This window comes from Pituophis catenifer, unplaced genomic scaffold (genome assembly GCF_029215685.1).
Source record: "Pituophis catenifer annectens isolate HBS135680 unplaced genomic scaffold, rPitCat1.0.hap2 SCAF_8, whole genome shotgun sequence".
NCBI classification, from domain to species: Eukaryota; Metazoa; Chordata; class Lepidosauria; order Squamata; family Colubridae; genus Pituophis; species Pituophis catenifer.
Genome location: NW_027256888.1, coordinates 38,048,674 through 38,069,888, shown reverse-complemented (window position 1 = coordinate 38,069,888; position 21,215 = coordinate 38,048,674). Strand labels below are relative to the sequence as shown.

The following is a 21,215-nucleotide window of genomic DNA, read 5'->3' as shown; positions in this document are numbered from 1 at the left end:
CCACTGGCTTAAAAGTTCTACATCTTTAATTTCACAACTTTTGCCTTGCTTTTGATTTAGCAGTAAGGGTTCAGATATACCATTAGGACAAAAGGTTTGTTTTTGGATATTCACGTCACAATAGAAATTCAATTTTAAATTGTTATGAGGACTTAAGCTACCAAAGTTTCATTCAGTGCTGGTGGACTTTCAGAGGTTTTAAAGATGCATCCAGATACATACTACGTGAGTTTCTTCTCTATTTCCTTTCTAGCATCCTCTTTTATGACTTCATTTTCTACTTATTCCTTCCTAATCTCTCCTTTTTACTGTTATGTTAATAACATTCATTCTCTCGACACTGTGCACTGTGTCCCTTTACATTCTTCAACAGGGAAACAGTCATCTTGGATCACTGAGGGGCGTGGCCCCATCAATAAAAGGCCTCAATGATCTCATTGTCACATTTTGCCTATATTTGATCTTGAATAAGATCTGAGAGAACTTGCAAAATTAAGAAATGAGCTATGAGTAAGAAAAATAATAGGAGCAAGTTGCAGTTTTCTCTACACTTTTACATTAGAACTTCAAATGTATTAAATAAATATTGACAGCAGCAATTGCACCAGATATCTTATCCCAAGGTTTAATATCCATTTTGGGAAAAGACCCTGGGTGAATCCTTCATATCACTTATGTTAGTTTTTGTATGCAGAGAAAAGAAATTATACGTATTTTTATAATGATAGGACTAAGATTTCTTCTGTAAAAGCATCAACACAATGTTTCTGGATTTATATAACATGAAATTATTTTGACTATTTTAATAGCCTGGAAAGTCACAGAGATCCTTCGGAATACACCTGAAAGGTTAACAGCTATTTAATGTTTGTCATTTAGTGCTGGTACTGAGAATTTGAGGGTAAATGGATTTTTGATTTCTGAATAAAATTTATAATTGCTATTTTTCTTAAATGGTACATATGAACTTTCTATTTTGCATTTCATAGATTTTTGTAAATGATTTAGTTTTATACTTCTGTTTGGCAATATATTTTTTAAAACAAGGAGTTTGAGTTTGGACTCCATATAATGTAATACATTTTACCTGGGGTGATTTTATATTCAATATTTTATCTTCACATATAAAACACAGTTAATATTAAAGACAAGTAAAATTGTACTGCTGTACAATATGCATAATTTATATCACCTGTTATTCTGTTTCTTTCACATTCTATTTTTTATTACATTGTTCACTTTTAGCCTGGAGGCAGGATGCTGCTATCAATCCAATCTCTATAGCATCCACTGGGAATATTATAATTTGAAGGAAAAAAAAAGGATTTTAAAATACTATTATTTATTGATTAATCATTTCCTCCCTCTCACTTCAGTTTAGGAAATGTTAAAATATAAGCCTAGTCTTTAGTTATTGGAAAAAAAATTCCCTAAAGAATTAACATCTGTTATATAGTTTGGGACAAAAGTGTATCAAGAAACATCTCTACAATGTTTTAATTTTTAAATATTCAATGTATGCCTCTGAGGATTTTTCAATACTCTAATAGAATCTTTTATTATATTTTGTTGCAGTTTAATGTTCCTTATTTTTTTTCTTACCGGTACATCATCCCATTGCTGGCTCTTCACAAGTTCATAGGAGGGTTCAGTTAAATCAAATTTAGGCACAGGGAAACCTGGGATCGCATTGTGTAGATGAAAACCAAATGTCACCAGCCAGCTGTTAACATCTAGAAAGCAATTATAAAGTAAGTTAGAAAAACGTCACGTGTCCCTCAATATGTGCCTGAATTTAGCACAGCATCATTTGAATGAATGTTGGTGAGCTGGATAATGCTCTGTGCTTTAAAATATAATTGGAAGAGAAAATCCATGGCAGGGCTGTAGTTTATTTGTTTAAAAGTTGTCCTCATTTATATACAACCAATGACCCAGGGAAAGGAACGCAGTGAAGCTAGTTTTTAAATGCACTATTTATACAATCCAGAATAATCTGAAGCAATAATCTATGATCTATTATAGACGATTCCTTGTGATCCACATAATTTCTTTATGCAGATAAAGTTATCTACTTAATAAACATAGGGAAAGCACTAGATCCTCACATCCCATAATTCAACTATTGCAAGACTGCGAGGAACAGAAGAAACAGTAGAGGAAGAATACTGCTATGAATATATGATCACGACTATTGCAAAAATATATATATATATATATATTTGGACATCTTTTAGAAAAAAAGCCTCTTTAGTGAATTAATAAGATCTTAAAGATCCTAATTTGGAATATATTTGGTCTTATGTTCCAATTATGTAATTCCACAGTGCAACTGAGACTTATCCCTAATGTTACTGCAATGTAGATATATTAAGCAGGAATGTACAGATAACATGATTCTCTCTAGTACATGGTAGGATCATATAAGTGCATTATAATTAGGTAAATAAATTATGCAAATAATTCATTGTGAAAAAGGGAAGCATAGTTCTTAGATACTGAGAGCAGCTGGCATTAATATTTCAAGTGATTTACAATGAACTTGTATCCATTTCTTTGAAAGAAAATAAATTACAAAAGACTACAATGGTGTCCAAATATATATATTTATCAACAAAAGTATATTGTGAATTAAGTTTTTGGATACAAAAATGCTTAAACATTAAAATACCAGATTTCTTAGTTTAAGGCCTTTCTATGAAGTACTTGAAAACATAGCAGAGCTACGTAAATCAAAAAGCATTACTATTTAAACTACAGATAAACCTACAACCATAAATAGCAAGAAGGAATGTTTTGCACATTATTTTTCCCACTGACACATGACTGCTCGGAAAACTTTCCCTTTAAAGATCTAAGGTGTTACCATGCAAGCAAAAAATCCTAGTATGTTTCCTAGATATATTGGCCATCTGGCAAAATAGCACTCATAATATACAATAAATTTGCAGACTTATAAACTGTTGCCATAGTAACCATTCAGTCAAATGGAAAGATCAAAACCCCATTTTCTTTTGAATCCTCTAAGAGATAAAATATTCTATAGAGACAGGGAACAAGGCCTATTATGAGGATTTTTTGATAAGTCTTATTGTCTATTAAGTCACTAAATCTATCATTGGCTGGGAAAAAAAGACACCATCCTGACTACTTTCTATAGACACAAGATCTCAGATAGATCTAATTAAGAAAAATGATATACTTATTTTACCCAACTATGTATACTTCTCATTTATATGAAGCAAGGTAGAATGCATATACATTTTTACCTTAACAAGGTATATTCCTATACTTTTATATATCAGATGCTATAATTCCAAGGTGATATACATGTGTAATGTAATTTAATAAAAACAATAGAAAATTGTACTTTATTAAATGTAAATATTTACCTGTGATATAATCTTTCACATCATGTATTCGGCTGGCTGGATTGTTATTTCTAAACATGTACAGGTTAAAAGGAGCTGGATCTTTCCCTATTTTTTTCCAAATTTCAATATCAGGTGTAGTCCAACGGCCTGCCAGTATGTCATAATCTCTTTGACCAAAATGAATTAGTTTGGTTAGTGGGTCATAAAGACCTCCATGGAATCCTATCACCAACTGGAAATCAAGGTTAGAATCAAAATAGATTTCGCCATAGGCAGTATATTGAATCTGCTTCAGCATTAGACCATTACTACTGAAAACAGCCAGCGGGGTTCCAGTGTTGTCTGAGGCGATGTAAAACTCATCTCCACTGCTAATCTCCATGGCAAATAAATGTCCTTGCAAGTCATAATAGAGAGAGGTGATTTCAGAGCTTGAGTGATTATACACATGAGTTATTCTTGTTGGATATGTGAGATCTGCATAAAAAAATTGAAGATGCTGTCCCAGGCTGGTTTTACTGGAAACACGTCTTCCAAGTCCATCGTAACGATATATCACTGTCCATCCACTGCCTTTGCTATAAACTCTGGTAAGGAGGCCCTTTGAACTGTATTCAAATATCTCAGTGCCCCTCTGTCGCAGGAATCCATCTTCATCTAACCGGTATTGAACATCACCAAGTCGAGTGATTCTGTCCCTTAGATCATATCGCAGTGGTGTCAATCGAGCACTATTACTTGGATTCAACAAGTGGAGATTGCCATTCAAATCGTAGTTGTAGCGCCACATTATTTTCTCATTAAGGTAAACTGTCTGTAGCTGGCCATCAACATCATATTCATAACCATACTTGGTAGTGTTAGCAAATGGGCCTATTTTAATTTCTCTTTTAGTTACTCGGCCCATGTTGTCATACTGAATTGTAATCCAGTACATAAGTGAACGGAATATTTCGTACTGAATTTCCTTTATGCGACCATGAGCATCAAAGTGTTTTGTGTAAGTCATTACAGCTGTTGAAATTATCTGATTAATATCATAATAAATAACCCCAAATTTTCCAAACTGCTCAACTTTTCCAGATATGTCATCAAACTGGTAGAGATCAATAGGCAATGGAGTTTCATTGATAACACCTTGCATGCTAGTCACTCTGAAGCTATTGTCATAGCTGTAGTCAAATCGGGCATTTACCATTCCATCTTCACTAAAGCGGAAAATCTGCCTGTCAATCAATGGACCAATTTGCCTGTATCTAATGGTGCAAATAAAGCCATCACTCTGGAGGTTTACTGTTTTCAGAACTCCTGCTGTCTCATCATAAGTAAAACTCACTCTTGTGCTATCATATAGAATTTCAGAAAGCCTGGTCTGCCTTCGATATTTGAACAAGACTCTCCGGCTTGTGCCCAAGAAAGCAGTTTGTAACAACTGTCCTTCTTCATTGTAGTCCATGATGACAGAGGCATTGCTTTCTGGAGGATTATAGATGTTCCGATAGTAGCCAATAGAACGGATAGTCTGCATAGTATGGCGAGCTACACTGGGCATGGTTATTGCAGAAAGCCGATCCAGTAAGTCATATTCAAAGATATACTGCCGTTGGCTATGCAGTAAGAGAACCATTGACTGAAAAAGAAAACAGAGTTTAATCAAGTGCCAAAACTATTGATAGACTAGCAACACTGTTTTTTTTTTTTTTTTTACTAAATCATCATTATTCAAATTGAGTAATTCTTGACCTTACATATTGGTAATTGCCTAATTCATTTGGATACTTAATTGTAAGAGGATCTATAATGAGTCACTCCAGATTCCTAATGTGTTCTTGTTGTGACTGAGTCATCCTTTTATCAAGTACTCAGTGCCAAACAGCAGATTGTCAATGGACTGGGATAAGTCATGTTTAATACCAACAAAAGTGAGGCTGTCTTAAGCCAGCAACTCAAGAAGGGAACAACATATGGAGGAGACAATTTTACTCCTGTAATTAGAGATAATTTACTGAGAATTTTACTAGCCTGAAGATCCCTGAACCTCCTCTTTTATATCTATTTGTCAGATGGGTGAAGCAATTGGCTTGTTATTTACATCAAATTTTGCAGAGTTAATTAGTCACCAAATGATTCCTTTTGTAAAGCTTTGGCATTACACATCACTACCACTGTTATTTTATATTACTCACATGAAGATGTATAAAACTCTCAGCATCTGTCACTGTCGGTAGCTGTTTCCACCTAAGGCAAATTCTGCTCTGTCCCACTAAAGGACATCAAATTAAATAATGATAAAAGACTTCTTATGCTTTGTTCAGTATTGCTATGCTATTGGTATGCAGCACTGGTTTAATACCATATTTCATTTTGGACTTTGCTGGACAAATGTGAGGAAAACACATTAGTGTTTGTGTATATGTATATGTATGTATAAGAGACAAAGAGAGAAGCACATATACACAAAGAAAAATCATTGTTTAAATCATTACATTTATGCTGCAGTTTAGAACTCTTTCATAAGTTTGACTTGATACTGTTCTTTCTTGGTACAAAATAAAAAAAAAGTTTGGAAAATGTTTTTAGATTCAGATTTAGCCTGGAAAAGCTACAGCTGTTTTTATTTGTGTTAACAGACATTCTTAAGGGTAACTTCATTTGAAAAAAATATAATATTAAATAAACAATCATTTAGAAAAGTGTTAGGTTAACATGACTGCTTATAAAGAGTATCTCCAAATAAATTGACTCTGCTTGCCACCTAAATGTGCTTCAATCTCATTGAAATCCTAGAAATGTATAATCATTCCCCATGATTTCAATGACATAAATAAATTCCATGAAATTGTATCCACAGGCAACAAGCTAGTAAATTCCAGGAAATCAAATTTATCTTACATACTGTATATCTCAATCAGTTTTCTAGGATGGATTTTCCTTAAACACAGTGCAACAGTGAAGATGTGGGCTAGGATTGAAGAGATCAGGGTTCAAATGACCACAAAGTTAGAAAGTTTACTGGATGAGTAGGATCAATATTTACTGTTCATTACTCGGTTGAACAGTAATGTTCAGCTGAGTAATGACTTTGCAGGGGAATGAACTATAAAAATCATACGTGTTACTGCAAGAGCTTGGAGGAAAGTGCGTGCACACACACACGGATATCCCTTCTCTGTCTAAAACTGCAAATATCATGCAGCAATCATTTTTAACGTTTTATGCAGAAATGATTGTTTAATAGAACTGCAAACCAACATTCCATCTAATAGTTGAGTACCTTTTCAAGATATGTGTAACTCCATGTTTTACCATCAGCAAATACTCTAGATACAATCCTTCCCTGTCCATCATAATCGACTTTTTCACTAGTGGTGCCTCGTTGGATGCTACCAATTTGACCTGTAGATGAATAGGTAACATTGACAGCCATAAGCTTGCTGCTTGGGAACCAGAGAGTTGGATGTCCTGAAGTATCATAGGCGATTCTCAGTAGAAATTTACGGTGATCATCATAAATCTTCTCTGTCTTTGAAGTCCGATCAAAGTCAACTGAAAGGAGGTTCCTACCATTAACCTTTTATGAAACAAACAAGACAACAAAATAAATAATGTGGGGGGAGGGGCATTGAGCTGCTTATTATTTCTTTATAGAATCAGCCACTGTTTGAATACCATTGTTTAAAGATCATTTACAATGATTGATTTTCTTTGTCAGTAAACTAATTTAGCAGCTTCTTAGTATAATAGCCAGGGATTAGGTTGCCATTTTAAAAGGTTTCATTAAATAAAGATGCACTGACATTTTATTCAAAATGTTTTCAATTAATGCTGATAGAATTTAGTTAAATGTTAATATAATTCAACAATATATACATTGAGAACTTTTATAATACTTAACAAGATTTACAGAGGAAATTATGAAGATATAGCAGAATTATCACTATAATAATGAAAAATAAAAATAAAAGGCCAGCAAATATGTTGGTGAAATATAAGAACTGCTTTTCAAATAGATCATCAAAAATAGACACTGGCAGGTCGTTCACAATAATAAAATTAGCTTATTTTATAGGCAAGAAAATTTGAATGTTCGTTACTTTCTAATTTTATAAGGTATATTATAAGGAACTTTGGAAAATGCCTGCTTCCGCATCTTTACTGGGAGTTGGGGGTTTTATGGAATGTTGACATATTATATTATACATATAATATAATATGAAGAATTTTCAGAAAGAATTTCTCTGACTAATGGATCATCTGAGCTACATTGTTTGAAGCCAGAAAAAATATTTAAACTTTGAGAAAAGTAATATTCTTAAAACAAATAATACATTATTCTGACTTTCATAAATAAAAACGAATTTTGATATTTTGACCTAATAGCCAAGGACTGTAGAATTATCTAGCCAAATGCTACATTTTTTAAAAAAAAACCCTCCCTTATTAAATATTGATAAATTCTACAGCAGAAGACATTTACAAATAAATATCATTAGGACCAGGAAGTTGAATAATGTCTGCAATCCACTGAAACAAGGAGCAATGAAAAGTAATGCTTTTCAGTTGTACAAAAAATATATAGATAGAACAATGATGAGTTGCATTTTAATTTCAATTCTGTTATATTCCATTCTTTTCATAATTTTACTGTCTGTTTTAAGTTTGTAGTTCTATTTTTCATTTTAGTGTCAGGTTTTACTATGTCAAAATCCTATATCCGCTGTATTTAGAAAACAGAATTCTATTGAAAAATTGATTAATTAATTAATTAATCGACTTCCGGTTTGCGAGCTTCGGCGACGGCGGTGATTTTCTAAGACCGCCAGCCCCGCCGCCTGTAGAGCCGCCCCGCGAACGAGGAGCGGCTCGAAAACTCCGAAATCTTGAAGATTGCAGGAGCAGAGACAGCAGGGCACAGGTTGAGCCCCTGTAACCCCCCCAGGGATTTGTTTCTGGGGGTGAAAACAGGAGCGGCTCCCTTCCAACCTGCGGAGACTCCGGGCGGCGTGGGACGATTCTGCTTTCAGCAGAACAAGCCGACAGCAGCAAACTCTTAAAGTGAGAGGAACTAATTCTAACAAATAGCGGAAATACCAACTTGAATCCAGAAACCTGAAAATTGCAAGTATTAGTGTTTTATTGACTTTTTAAATCAAGAGAAAGTGAGCGAGTGAAAGTGATTTGGAAAAAATATGGCGTCCAGCGCTTGAGTTAACGAGCTAGTGAAAGTGAATTTGTGAAGCCTCTCTGCTTTGCTACAAAGTTGAAAAGTTGCTACAAAGTTGTCTTACCTAAAGGAAAACATTTCTTTTTGCTAAAATTTGACTTTGCTTTACCTGACTAAATTTGGGGGACTTTTTAGAAGCTTTTGTGGAAGAGGGAAAGGAAAAAGAACTTCCCTCTCTAGAAAAATTAGCCTACGTGGCACAATGGCTTCAAAGAAGCAGGAAGGGAAGGCATCAGGGGGGGGATCCCCCACACACAAACATCAAACGCAACTTCCCCCTGCTCAACAACTACAAACTCAGAAAAAAGAAATTGATGTGGGAGATTTAAAAGACTTTATTGCTAAAACTTTGGATGAAAAATTTCAAGAATCTCAACAGGAAATAGATCATAAACTTCAAAAATCACATGAGGAATTTTTGCAGGAAATTAATGAAGTTAAAGATATGGTGAAGCAGAATCAAAATATGGTGACCAAAAAAATATCAGAAGTGGCGTCTGGCCTGGCAAATTTTATTGGGAAAGTTGATTTTAAAGTTGAAGAACTCAAATTAGAAGTTAATGTTAGGATGAAAGATAATGACTATAAAATTGAAGAAGCTGATAATAAAATGCAGAGAATTGAAGATGAGATTGTCATGATACAATTTCGGGCGATGGAATTTGCCATACGGCTTCGGGGAATTCGAGAGGAGGAGAGACAGGATTTGAGACAAGTCTGCTCTGAAGCCCTGGCTAAGATCTTACAAGTTAACCCTGATTTGGTATTTCACAAAATAGATAAAATTTACAGAGTCAACTCTTGGGTGGCCAGACAAAGACAATTGCCTAGAGATGTGGTCATATACTTTACTGAGAGAGAAATTAGAAATGAAATCCTCCAAAAATCTTTTCACACCTCTGTAGAAGTGGGGGGCTCACGACTTGTAATTTTTAAAGAATTACCTCCTAAAATGCTGAAAGCTAGAAAAGAGTTTGGTTTTCTTGTTAAGGAACTGAAAGACTTACAGATACCCTTCCGGTGGGATGCACCAGCTGGGATAATTTTTAGATATAAGGGAGAAGGATATCGATTGAATACCGTGGAGAAGGCACAACATTTTTATAGTACTATTCTTAAGGAAAGAACACCATCTCCACGTACATCTACAGTTTTGGAGATTAAGGAGAGTGAAGAGAGGCAGTCGGAAGAACAGCCCAAGCAAGAATTAGAAAATGTGCAAGGTGCAGAAGGAGGTTTTCTGAGTGAGCCCTTGCTGGATTCTTCTCCAATTTTGGATTTGATTCAGCTGACTGAAGTTAAAGATCAACGTATAACTAGAGCTCAATCCAAGCTACTTAAACAAAAGCAACAACAACAACAGGAAAGACAAGACAAGATGGCAGCTAAGAGTACCCCACAAGAGAGTGGAGCTATGGGAAGAGCAAGATCGAAGCTTTTGGATGAACTTCAAATATTTTGCTCTGCGCTCCAGAAACAGGCCGATGACCCTTAAGTGTCTATCTTGGAATGTTAATGGGTTGAATTCAGCACAGAAAAGGAAGAAAATATTTACATATTTGAAACAATTTAATAATGATATAATTTGCTTACAAGAAACACATATTACAACTCAAGATCAGAAATATTTGATAAATTCAAAATTAGGAGTGCATTATATATCTTCAACTTCGCAGAAAAAGAATGGTGTGGTTATTTATGTAAATAAAAAATTAACAGCAAAAATTATAGAAGTAGATCAAGATGGTAGGTTTGTAGCAATTGAATTGCTTACAGCAAATGGTCAAATTCTTTTGATTGGAATTTATGCTCCTAACCAACAACAGGATTGTTTTTACAAGATGTTACATACTAAAATATTGCAATGGGACTATAGATCTATTTTATTTATGGGAGACTGGAATGGAGTAATTGATTCTAAATTAGATAAAAAGAGCTTGGCAAAGTCTAGAATTAGACTACCGCAGACTTTTTTTGATATGAAAGAAGATATGGAACTAAAAGATGTTTGGAGAATACATAATCCGAATGAATTGGATTACACTTTTTTTTCTGATAGACATAGATCCTTTTCTAGGATTGATTTTATTCTGTTGTCAAATGATTTACTTATTAAGACAAAAAGAACAAAGATTTTTCCAAGAACTTTGACTGACCATAGCCCTGTATGGATAGAAATTGAGATGGATAAGGTTGAGAGACGTTCTTGGAGATTAAATGAGAACTTGTTTAGATATGAAAAAAATACAATAGAACTTAAAAAGCATTTGAAAGAATTTTTTGAAATAAATTTGAATAAAGGTACCCCAATTGAAATTGTTTGGGACGCTAGTAAAGCTTATATGAGAGGGGTACTCATCTACATGAATTCTAAACACAGACTGTTCCGACAAAAGAAAAGATCTGAGTTGGAAATGGAAATAAAGAATAAGGAACAGTTACTTATTAAAAACCCAACAGATGAAAGAATAAGAAGTGCTATAAAACTTTTGAAAGACCAATTTCAAATGCTTATGGCGGAACAAGTTGCAACAAGTTTACAATACGCAAAGCATAATACATTTTGCAATGCTAATAAACCGGGCAGATGGTTGGCTTACACACTGAGGAAAAAACAAAGTATACGGACTATTGATAGTATTGATATTGGAGGGAAAGAAATTTCTCAACAAAAATTAATTAAAGAAGCTTTTGTGGATTATTATACTAAATTATATGCCAAAGAAGAGGTGCAGAATGGACTTATAGAAAAATATTTAAAGGATAAGAGAATTACAAAAATTACTGATCAACAAAAGGAAAGAATGAATTACCCTATAACAGTGGAGGAGATAATAGCAGCAATTAAGCAGCTAAAAACAGCTAAAGCGCCTGGCACGGATGGTTTGACAGCAGTGTATTACAAAACTTTACAAGCTGAAATGGTGGAACAACTTAGAGATTTATTTTGTAATATTCAACAAGGGGGTAAAATACCCCCATCTTGGACAACTGCTTATATATCTTTGATACCAAAGGAACAAGTTGGTCCTAAAAAACCAGAGAACTACAGACCAATATCTCTTTTGAATACAGACTATAAAATTTATGCGAAGGTATTAGCCAACAGGTTGATGCCAGTAATTCAAAAAGTGATTCATGAGGACCAAGCGGGATTTATTGAGGGCAGATATATGAAGGATAATGTAAGGCAAGTAATAGACTTATTGGAATATCTTGATAAGAATAAACAGATTTCTGCAGTGCTGGTTTTTTTGGATGCGGAGAAAGCCTTTGATAGAGTGGATTGGAACTTTCTACTAAAGACTTTAAAAAAGATGGGCTTTGGGGACCAATTTATACAGGCGATTTCAGCAATTTATCAAGAGCAAAAAGCACAGATTATTATTAATGGAAGTTTGACGACAGAGTTTAAAATTGAAAAAGGAACAAGACAGGGATGTCCGTTGTCCCCACTTTTATTTATATTAACATTGGAAGTCTTGCTAAATACAATACGGGACTCAAAAATCTTGAAAGGTATAGTGATAAGGCAAGAGGATTATAGAATAAAGGCATTTGCAGATGATCTGGTTGTTACCCTATCACAACCAATGGAATCAATAATCCTGATGAACGACATTATACAAGACTATGGTAGAGTTTCAGGTTTTAAACTGAACTCAAAGAAGACTAAAATGATAGTTAAGAATATGACACAAGATCGTAAACATGAGCTTGAAAGGAGGGCAGGTTTTGAAATTGTACCTAAGGTAAAATATCTTGGAATTCAGGTTGCAGAATCAAATATGAAATTGTTTCAAAATAATTACGAGGTGTTGTGGCGAGAGGTTCAGAAAGACATGGAGACCTGGAAAAAGCTGCAACTGTCTTTACTTGGAAGAATAGCAGCAGTTAAGATGAATATTTTGCCAAGATTTCTGTTTTTGTTTCAAATGATTCCGGTGCTTAAAAGTGATAAACAACTGAAAGTCTGGCAGTCTGGTGTGAATAAGTTCGTCTGGAACGAGAAAAAGCCGAGAGTGAAATTGAAAATTATGCAAGATGTTCCAGAAAGAGGAGGCCTTAAACTCCCAAACCTACAGTTATATTATGATGCAGCAGCTTTAACTTTAACAAGTGACTGGTTTGGAAATAAAAAGGCTGGAATATTGAATGCAGAAAGTTTTGATCTTGAATTTGGATGGCATGCTTATTTATTTTATGATGATAAAGTTGATAAAGTATTTAAAAGTCATATACTCAGAGATTCTTCGATGAGAGTTTGGAAGAAGCACCGACTCAAATGGGATTATAAAATACCGCTATGGCTGGATCTTGGTCATACCTTGTGGAATACAAATATAATGTCACTCGGGGGGTTTTTATACAAAGAGGTTCTTTTTACAGATGCGGGCAGATGGCAGCTGAAGACATTGCAGACACTGTTGGACGAAGGGATTAATTTAACCTGGTTACAATATAATCAATTACAAATGAGATGGAAAGAGGACCAAAAAACTGGTATTATGTTGCATGAGGAAGAATTGGTTAGACATATAAGAGAGAAAGGTCCAATGCATATTAAAAGGCTGTATAATGTTTTGTTAGAAAGAGATTCAGAAACGGAATTAGTTAAAGATTGTATGATTAAGTGGGCACAGAATTTTGAAGAACCAGTGATGCTGGAAACTTGGGAAAAAATTTGGGTTCAGAATGTTAAATTTACACAGTCCCAAAACCTGAGAGAAAACTTTTATAAAATGTTTTATAGATGGCATTTAGATCCTAAAAAGTTGTCATGTATGTACCCTAATGTTCAGCCAAAATGTTGGAGATGTGATTGTGTAGATGCTACATATTATCATGTTTGGTGGACCTGTAGGAAAGTTAAGGCTTTTTGGATAAAAATTTGGTGGGTCATGCAGAATGTTTTGAAGAAAAAAATTCAATTTTCTCCACAATTGTTTTTATTGGGTATAGTTAAGGGTTTTACACGGGGTGAAATAAAACTAATATTGTATATGATAACAGCAGCTAGATTGTTGATAGGTAAATATTGGAAGAATGAAGCTTTGCCTACTATCGAGGAATGGACTTTGAAGATGGCCAGCTTTGCAGAGATGGCGAAGATTTCAGCGTATCTAAAAGATTGTTCACAAGAGACTTACGAATGGGAATGGAAAAGGTGGATAGAATATGTTCAGAACAAATACCAAACCAGAAAGTATCAAATAGCTTTTATTTGAAAATAATGTATTAGAAATATTTTTATGTAAAGAGACAAAGAGGAAAAATTATATAGGGGGAGGGATGGGTTCAGGTTTATATATTAGTGTTATTAGTTATGAGTATGTAATAGGGAAGTCTGGGGGGGGAGGGTTAGGGAGGGTTAGGGTGGATGGGAAGTTTGGGGAGGGAGGTGGGGGGGTGAAAAAAGGGGTGAAAATGTAATTGTAAAACTTTTGCAATAAAAAAAAAAAAAAAGAAAAATTGATTAATGATTCAATATGGGGCTCCCCTTGAGGAGCACCCGGAGGCTCCAACTGGTCCAGAATGCAGCCGCGCGGGTGATTATGGGAGTGACGTGGCACTCCCATGTAACACCTCTCCTGCGTGAGCTGCACTGGCTCCCGGTGGTCTTCTGGGTGCGCTTTAAGGTGTTGGTTCTCATCTTTAAAACGCTCCATGGCTTAGGGCCAGGGTACTTACGAGACCGCCTGCTGCTACTGATAACCTCCCACCGGCCAATATGCTCTCACAGAGAAGGCCTCCTCAGGGTGCCGTCGGTCAAGCAATGTCGGCTGGTGGCCCCCAGGGGGAGAGCTTTCTCTGTGGGGGAACCCGCCCTGTGGAATGAGTTACCTCCTGGAATACAACTGATCCTGGACCTCCGTACCTTCTGTAAGGCCCTGAAGACTTATTTATTCCAGCAAGCCGGCCTAGCCTAAATGGTTTTTAATGGGATTTTTAAATTTTATAGACTTGGGGTCTTAAATTGGGAGGCCGATTGATTTAATCTCTTTTAATTATCTTAACTTTTGTATTGTATGTATTTTAATTTTGGCTGTTCACCGCTCTGAGTCCCTTTTGGGAGAAGGGCGGTATACAAATTAAATTAAATTAAAATAAAATAAATAAATATCATTAGTTCTGGAACCTATCAGGAGAAAGATGGTAAGATCTGTAAACAAAATAAAATATTTATTTTGTTAGATAGTCTAGAGATACAAAGAATTTTTGTTGGGCAATAGAAACAAAAGGTCCAAAGTTTTCTGATCATATTCCAGAAGTTTTTAAAAGGAAAGCATTTTAACAAGGACGGTGAATTTCTAGTCTTTAATTATCTGAATACAGACAGAAAAATCTATTCCATGTTGGGATCCCGCTGTTCAAAATCTTTTACAATAATCCTCTAGGCAACTATAATTTGATTGAAGTATTCAAAAGTGAGGGTCAATAAGAATTGTTTGCAACATTTCTTTTCATCATCCTGTTTTGATAAGAAATGTTTTTGAAAGCTTTCAAAGTACATGTGCATTGTATAAATGCATGCTTTTCTGGAAAATACAGATCATTAATTCTTTACCCTACCACCTTTTGTTTTACCATACATTTATTTGAATACCCCATTCCTACTGCATTCAACTTATTTTTATGTTCCTGACCTATCCAAATTTCAGTTTCTACATATCAAAATAGCTAGAAGCCGGTTCTTATACACAATTAAATTTATTTCATATTATATGCACATTCATTACATACAAAAGAATACATACTATCTATTTTTCTTTCTATCAGCGCTTGTATCACTTAAAATGTTACTATTCCTTTCCCATTTTAGCAAACTTTCACCAAGGTCCAAGCCAATCAATGTTACTGTAATTCAAATCCTTGCTCAAACTATAAAGGTAGAAGAGATGATGCTTTTACCCTTACTCACACAATGCCACATAAAGACAACATTCTATTTGCAACTATTTTTGCTATATGTACACATTAACATTCTCTCAGCAGCACTATTTGCAGAGACCTTTCTCTTAAAAGCCCTTGGCATACTCTTCATTAGAGTAACCCCCACATTCTGTGGTACTATTGTCACTTCCACCCAGTGAGTGTAATTCTCACTTAATTCCGGGCAACTTCCAAATCCTCTTTCCATATGTTTCACTTCCATTCATTCTTTTGAGAGATTAATTTATATTCTGCCAGCTATTCAGATACAACTCATACATTTAGTTCCTGTAGTCATATACTTACTCTCATACATTTACTTCCTTTCTTCCATGCATATTTTTTTCTTGATTCACTTTTGATGTTTTCAAATAATTGCTTGCCCCACATTCATAACTTCTTATCTCCCCTATATCCTTCGCTAATGTCTCAGTTTGTAATAATAAACAATTATATCAGTTATGTTTTTCGAATCATTTACTTCCCCTGTGCATTCTGCTTCAATGACATGTTGAAAACCAACCTTTTTGTAAATGTATGTTGACCAGAATCTTTCATTCTTTGATGTCCAAATGGCAGTAACATTTTTTCTATGCTCTATTGCCTTTTTCTTACCATCTATTCATGTCATCATCATCTAACAGAATATTTTCGCCCTGGATTGCATTCATTCAATATATTGCACAATTTTTCCAAACCTTCTCTCTTATTGTCATTCGCTGGAAAATAATATGTAATTATCACCAACCTACGAATTTTACTTTCAGCAACCTCAACAACTAACATGACATAAATGCATACTTTCTAGTATTCATTTAAGCCTTTTTATTAATTAAAACGTCCCTACTTGTACTTATCAACACCATTCCATTCTTAATTTCACAGGCATATATAACATCATTCTTGTTAATTCATGCCTTTGCCATTTATGCTTTTAGGTTCCGGTTTGCAATCTTCCACATGCCATGGCTATGACTAGATGGACTCATGGATACTGACCTCTGTTGCCTATCATGGTGTTGGTAAATTGAGGCTTTTCCATAGAATATTCAGAAGAGATTGAGAGAGGGCTGATTAGGTTACCAGTCTTACTAACATCTTTCCATATGTAAGAGTTCCTGCTAAAACTAGGGACACTACAGGTCAATTTTTGAGTACTGAAGATTTCAGATAGTACACTACAAACACAGATAAAGCCCAATTATTTCCCAAGCATGCTTGAAGTCCTTTGGTATGAAAGCTAGGATCTCTAACCTGGACACTAACTCACAAACCAACATACTACAGGGAGATCCCAGATTTCATACATTCAGTGAAATGAAACACACCTAGGGTTATAAACTTCCTTTTTTTTTAAAGTAAGGAGTTATACAGTTGATGACTATAGCTTAATGTGTAAGATTAACCTAAAACACTGTTAATGGGTCTCATCTAAAATGAACATTCTATGTATCTGCAGAAAATATAGGGTTGTATAGGAAGGATTTCATATTTAGTGTGTGATGCTAATGGTAAAAACTGAGGGTTGTAAGTCTGGAAATACATAGAACAATATGAATTAAGATATTCCTTTCTGAGGCATTGCTAACTTGAAATTATATTAGCAAGGATTATTCCTTTTCCTTTTTATCTTATTGGTCTTAGAAGACTTGCTAAAAGAAAAAAAAGTTCATTTGAAGCAGTGAAAGCTGTCAGTAGGTCTTCTATACTATTCATCTTAAACTAAAAATGCATTAGAGATGTAACTTACTCTGAGCTTACGGCCAAATACATTCACTTTGCCTTGTGCTTGTTCTTTTCGAAATCTCCACTCCACTAAATTCTGTCCGTTTTCTCCAGGAAGAGTCATATTTCTTTTTGCTACAGTTGGATTGGCTGTACCTGCTAAAACATGTGGTTCTGTTTGGTAGTGTGTATCCAGGCCACTGGCATAGATGATTCTGAGAGACCCATCATATCCAATCTGGTAGCTATTTCTTAATTGATCTGAAATGAAACCCAGCAAAGATGTATTTCTAAACCAAGATTTTTCATACAAAATTATTCATAACACAAACCAAGTCAATATTAATGCAACATTCAGTTGCATTAAAAATACAAGCGTTTTAATTTTAAACCATTTAAACCATTAAACATTAAACTTTTAATTTTAATTTTTTGATTATGACCTTTCAGCATTATCTGACTTCTTGGTGCATATTTCAATGTATAACAAATACATGCCATAAGAAGCATTATTTTTACATCTACATGCCTTTTAGAATAATTTTAGAAATAGAATGTATATAAAAGGTTTTAATCAATGTAACTAAATATTTTTAAAACTTTTACTTGCAAATTGCATCCACAACTAGTGAAAGTGTAATCATAAAAATTAGAGACACAATCATAAAGTTAATGACTTTATTCAGTTGAATTTTCTTCTAAATAAGTATGTGTATTATAGAAGATTAAAGCTTTAACCCTATACAAAACCCTAGCTAACCTCCCTTTCAGGCTAGTTCTCATCACAACTTGTAATAAATATAACAGTGTTTTTTCTTTTAATTCATTTTTTTCTCTTGAAGATTATTGCTTCATTTAATTTGTTAACGTACCTTGGACCATTGTATAGAAAGAATCAATTGAGGATAGATTTGAAGTGATGCTGACATCATCCTCTCTGCTAGATGATTCAATGTCTACAGTAATAGCCCTTTCCATTTCTCCATGTAGATTAGTGACCACTCCAGTTGGAAATGTGACATTGGTCAATCTGCCTTCACTGTCATAGCTAAAACAATTTACACAAACAAACAAACAAACAAATGCAAGAATGAATTGTTTTTACTCACTGACTCAAACTAGAAATTTCGGCTGATAACACTGTGAGGAATTTTGAGGTTTTATGCCTGAATTATGCACAATGAAAAAATGAAGAATTTGTTGAATTTATTGAAAACTTTTTCAATATATAAAGGAAGCTTGGTAGAGGGGGGAAAAAATCCCAATGGCTCTCAAGTCTGCATAGAAGTCTCTTTGGACTGTGACCAAATCCTACTGCAATCTAATTTGCTATTTAAAAGGAGTATATTTAGTAGGGATTAATTGTTTTATGTTCCAAATTTGCTTTTTATAATAAGGGTAGATTTAATTCAGTTTGATACAAATGTTATATCCAGTGGTTTTGATTTTTTTTTCTTTTTAATTTAGCATGGGCCTTATCTGTTTATGAAGAGAGTGAACTTTGTTCATGTACATTCCTGACAGCATCACATTCTTAATGTAAGGTGACCAGACGTCCCGCTTTTGGCGGGACAGTCCCGTTTTTGAGCAATTTGTCCCGCGTCCCGCGGCGTTTCAAAAAAGTCCCGATTTTTCTTGAGCCCCAGCTGATGGCTAGAAGAAAAAAAAAACTGTTTAAACTCTTGCCCGGGGCTTCAAAGGGCCGCCCTACAGGCAATCAGTGTAAAGCAGTTTTTTTTCCCCTAGCTAAGCTTCAGAAACGAAACCGAAACCAGGGTCTTTGGTGCAGCGTGACAAAATGAGGCAGAGAGAGATTTATTTTTATTTTTATTTTTCCTTCCCAAAAAAGGTAGGTGAAAAACTGCAAACAATGGAAAATTATTTAGGGCAAAAGAGGAGAGTTCAAGATTTTAAAACACAAAAGAAAAAAAAAGCTCTTTTTAACTAGGGAATTGTAATAATTGAGATATTATTAATTGTATACTGTGTTGAAAGCAGAAATGGTTAAGTTGTGGTTTGGAGGAATATATGGGGGAAATTATTTGGTTTATTATTATTGGTAACTATAATTAATTGATTTGTAAGAAATTGGATTGCATGGAAATAATTGGAATATTCATGTTCATATTGATTAATATACAAAAAAGATAGTTTTATAACTAATTGATTTATATTAAAATGTTGAATTTGTATTAAACAACTGTATTACATAATTACATAATTAAACAATGTGAGGATGGATATAAAAATAGATGACAATGGGAAGGGGTATAATATAGAATAGAAGGGAAAAATTGAATTTGATTAAGATTAGAGATGAGGATGAAGGGTAATATTGGTTTTTTTAAAAAATAGATGAGGAATAAATATGGCAAAAAGGAAATATAGAAATTGTAAATTTAATTGAAATGACTAAATGCTGTTTAAATTTGTGAACCAGCCAAATATTCTGTTCAAAGAAAATACATTGTATGTTTGTATGTGTGTTTCTAATTATTGCTATTTATTTATATTTGTTCTCTTTTATTCTTTAAAGTTTAACAATTCATTCTTTATCTTAATATCTTTATATTTGCTTGGGGTTGGCTTTCTTCCCTTTCATCTTTTTTATTGTACAGCAATCTTTCTCCTCAAACCTACCACCTCTCTCTTTTCTTTCCTTCTTACTTTCTCTTCCCCCCACCCTCTTTTTCTCCTCCCTACTTCCTCTTTCTTTCTCCTTCTCCTCCTCTCTTCCTCCCTCTCTTACCCTCACTCCTACTCTAATTTCCATTCCTTCATCCCTCTCTATTGCTGTAATCCTTTAATGCATATGGACTACTCAGAGGGCTGAAAAAGTTATTTTTGACTGGTCCTCACACTTTTGACCAGTCCTCGAACTTATGACTGTCCTCACATTTTACATTTTTGCCCTATCTTGTCATCATGGTGAAGAGAAGCAGTTGTGAAATGAGTGACATGGTTGTTAAGAATGCTGCATGGGCATAAATGTGAGGATGGTCATAAGTGTGAGGACCAGTCAAAAGTGCGAGGACCTGTCAGAAATGACTTTTTTCAGCTCTCTGGTTAGTCCTTTTGTGCATATGGACTACTCAGAGGGCTGAAAAAGTTATTTTTGACTGGTCCTCACACTTTTGACCAGTCCTCGAACTTACGACTGTCCTCACATTTTACATTTTTGCCCTATCTTGTCACCATGTTGAAGAGAAGCAGTTGTGAAATGAGTGACATGGTTGTTAAGAATGCTGCATGGGCATAAATGTGAGGATGGTCATAAGTGTGAGGACCAGTCAAAAGTGCGAGGACCTGTCAGAAATGACTTTTTTCAGCCCTCTGGTTAGTCCTTTTGTGCATATGGACTACTCAGAGGGCTGAAAAAGTTATTTTTGACTGGTCCTCACACTTTTGACCAGTCCTCGAACTTACGACTGTCCTCACATTTTACATTTTTGCCCTATCTTGTCACCTTGTTGAAGAGAAGCAGTTGTGAAATGAGTGACATGGTTGTTAAGAATGCTGCACGGGCATAAATGTGAGGATGGTCATAAGTGTGAGGACCAGTCAAAAGTGCGAGGACCTGTCAGAAATGACTTTTTTCAGCCCTCTGGTTAGTCCTTTTGTGCATATGGACTACTCAGAGGGCTGAAAAAGTTATTTTTGACTGGTCCTCACACTTTTGACCAGTCCTCAAACTTACGACTGTCCTCACATTTTACATTTTTGCCCTATCTTGTCACCTTGTTGAAGAGAAGCAGTTGTGAAATGAGTGACATGGTTGTTAAGAATGCTGCACGGGCATAAATGTGAGGATGGTCATAAGTGTGAGGACCAGTCAAAAGTGTGAGGACCTGTCAGAAATGACTTTTCAGCCCTCTGAGTAGTCCCTATACACATAGCCATGGCCACCCGGTCACATGACCAGGTAGCCACGCCCACCCAGTCACATGGCCTCCAAGCCA

The 21,215-nt window shown here is 34.8% G+C and overlaps 1 protein-coding gene across 3 annotated transcripts in view; it reads right to left on the bottom strand.

Annotated features, from left to right (window-relative positions):
* Window positions 1-21,215, bottom strand: part of LOC139320510 (teneurin-3) — a 163,824-nt gene that overhangs the window by 2,939 nt on the left and 139,670 nt on the right. For all 3 annotated transcript variants that reach the window (XM_070948858.1, XM_070948859.1, XM_070948860.1), the window contains 5 exons: window positions 18,129-18,304; window positions 17,282-17,517; window positions 6,649-6,945; window positions 3,393-5,004; window positions 1,603-1,733 (listed from right to left, as the gene is read on the bottom strand). In XM_070948858.1, the coding sequence (XP_070804959.1) occupies window positions 1,603-1,733; window positions 3,393-5,004; window positions 6,649-6,945; window positions 17,282-17,517; window positions 18,129-18,304 (2,452 nt within the window). The remainder of the gene's footprint in view (window positions 1-1,602; window positions 1,734-3,392; window positions 5,005-6,648; window positions 6,946-17,281; window positions 17,518-18,128; window positions 18,305-21,215) is intronic.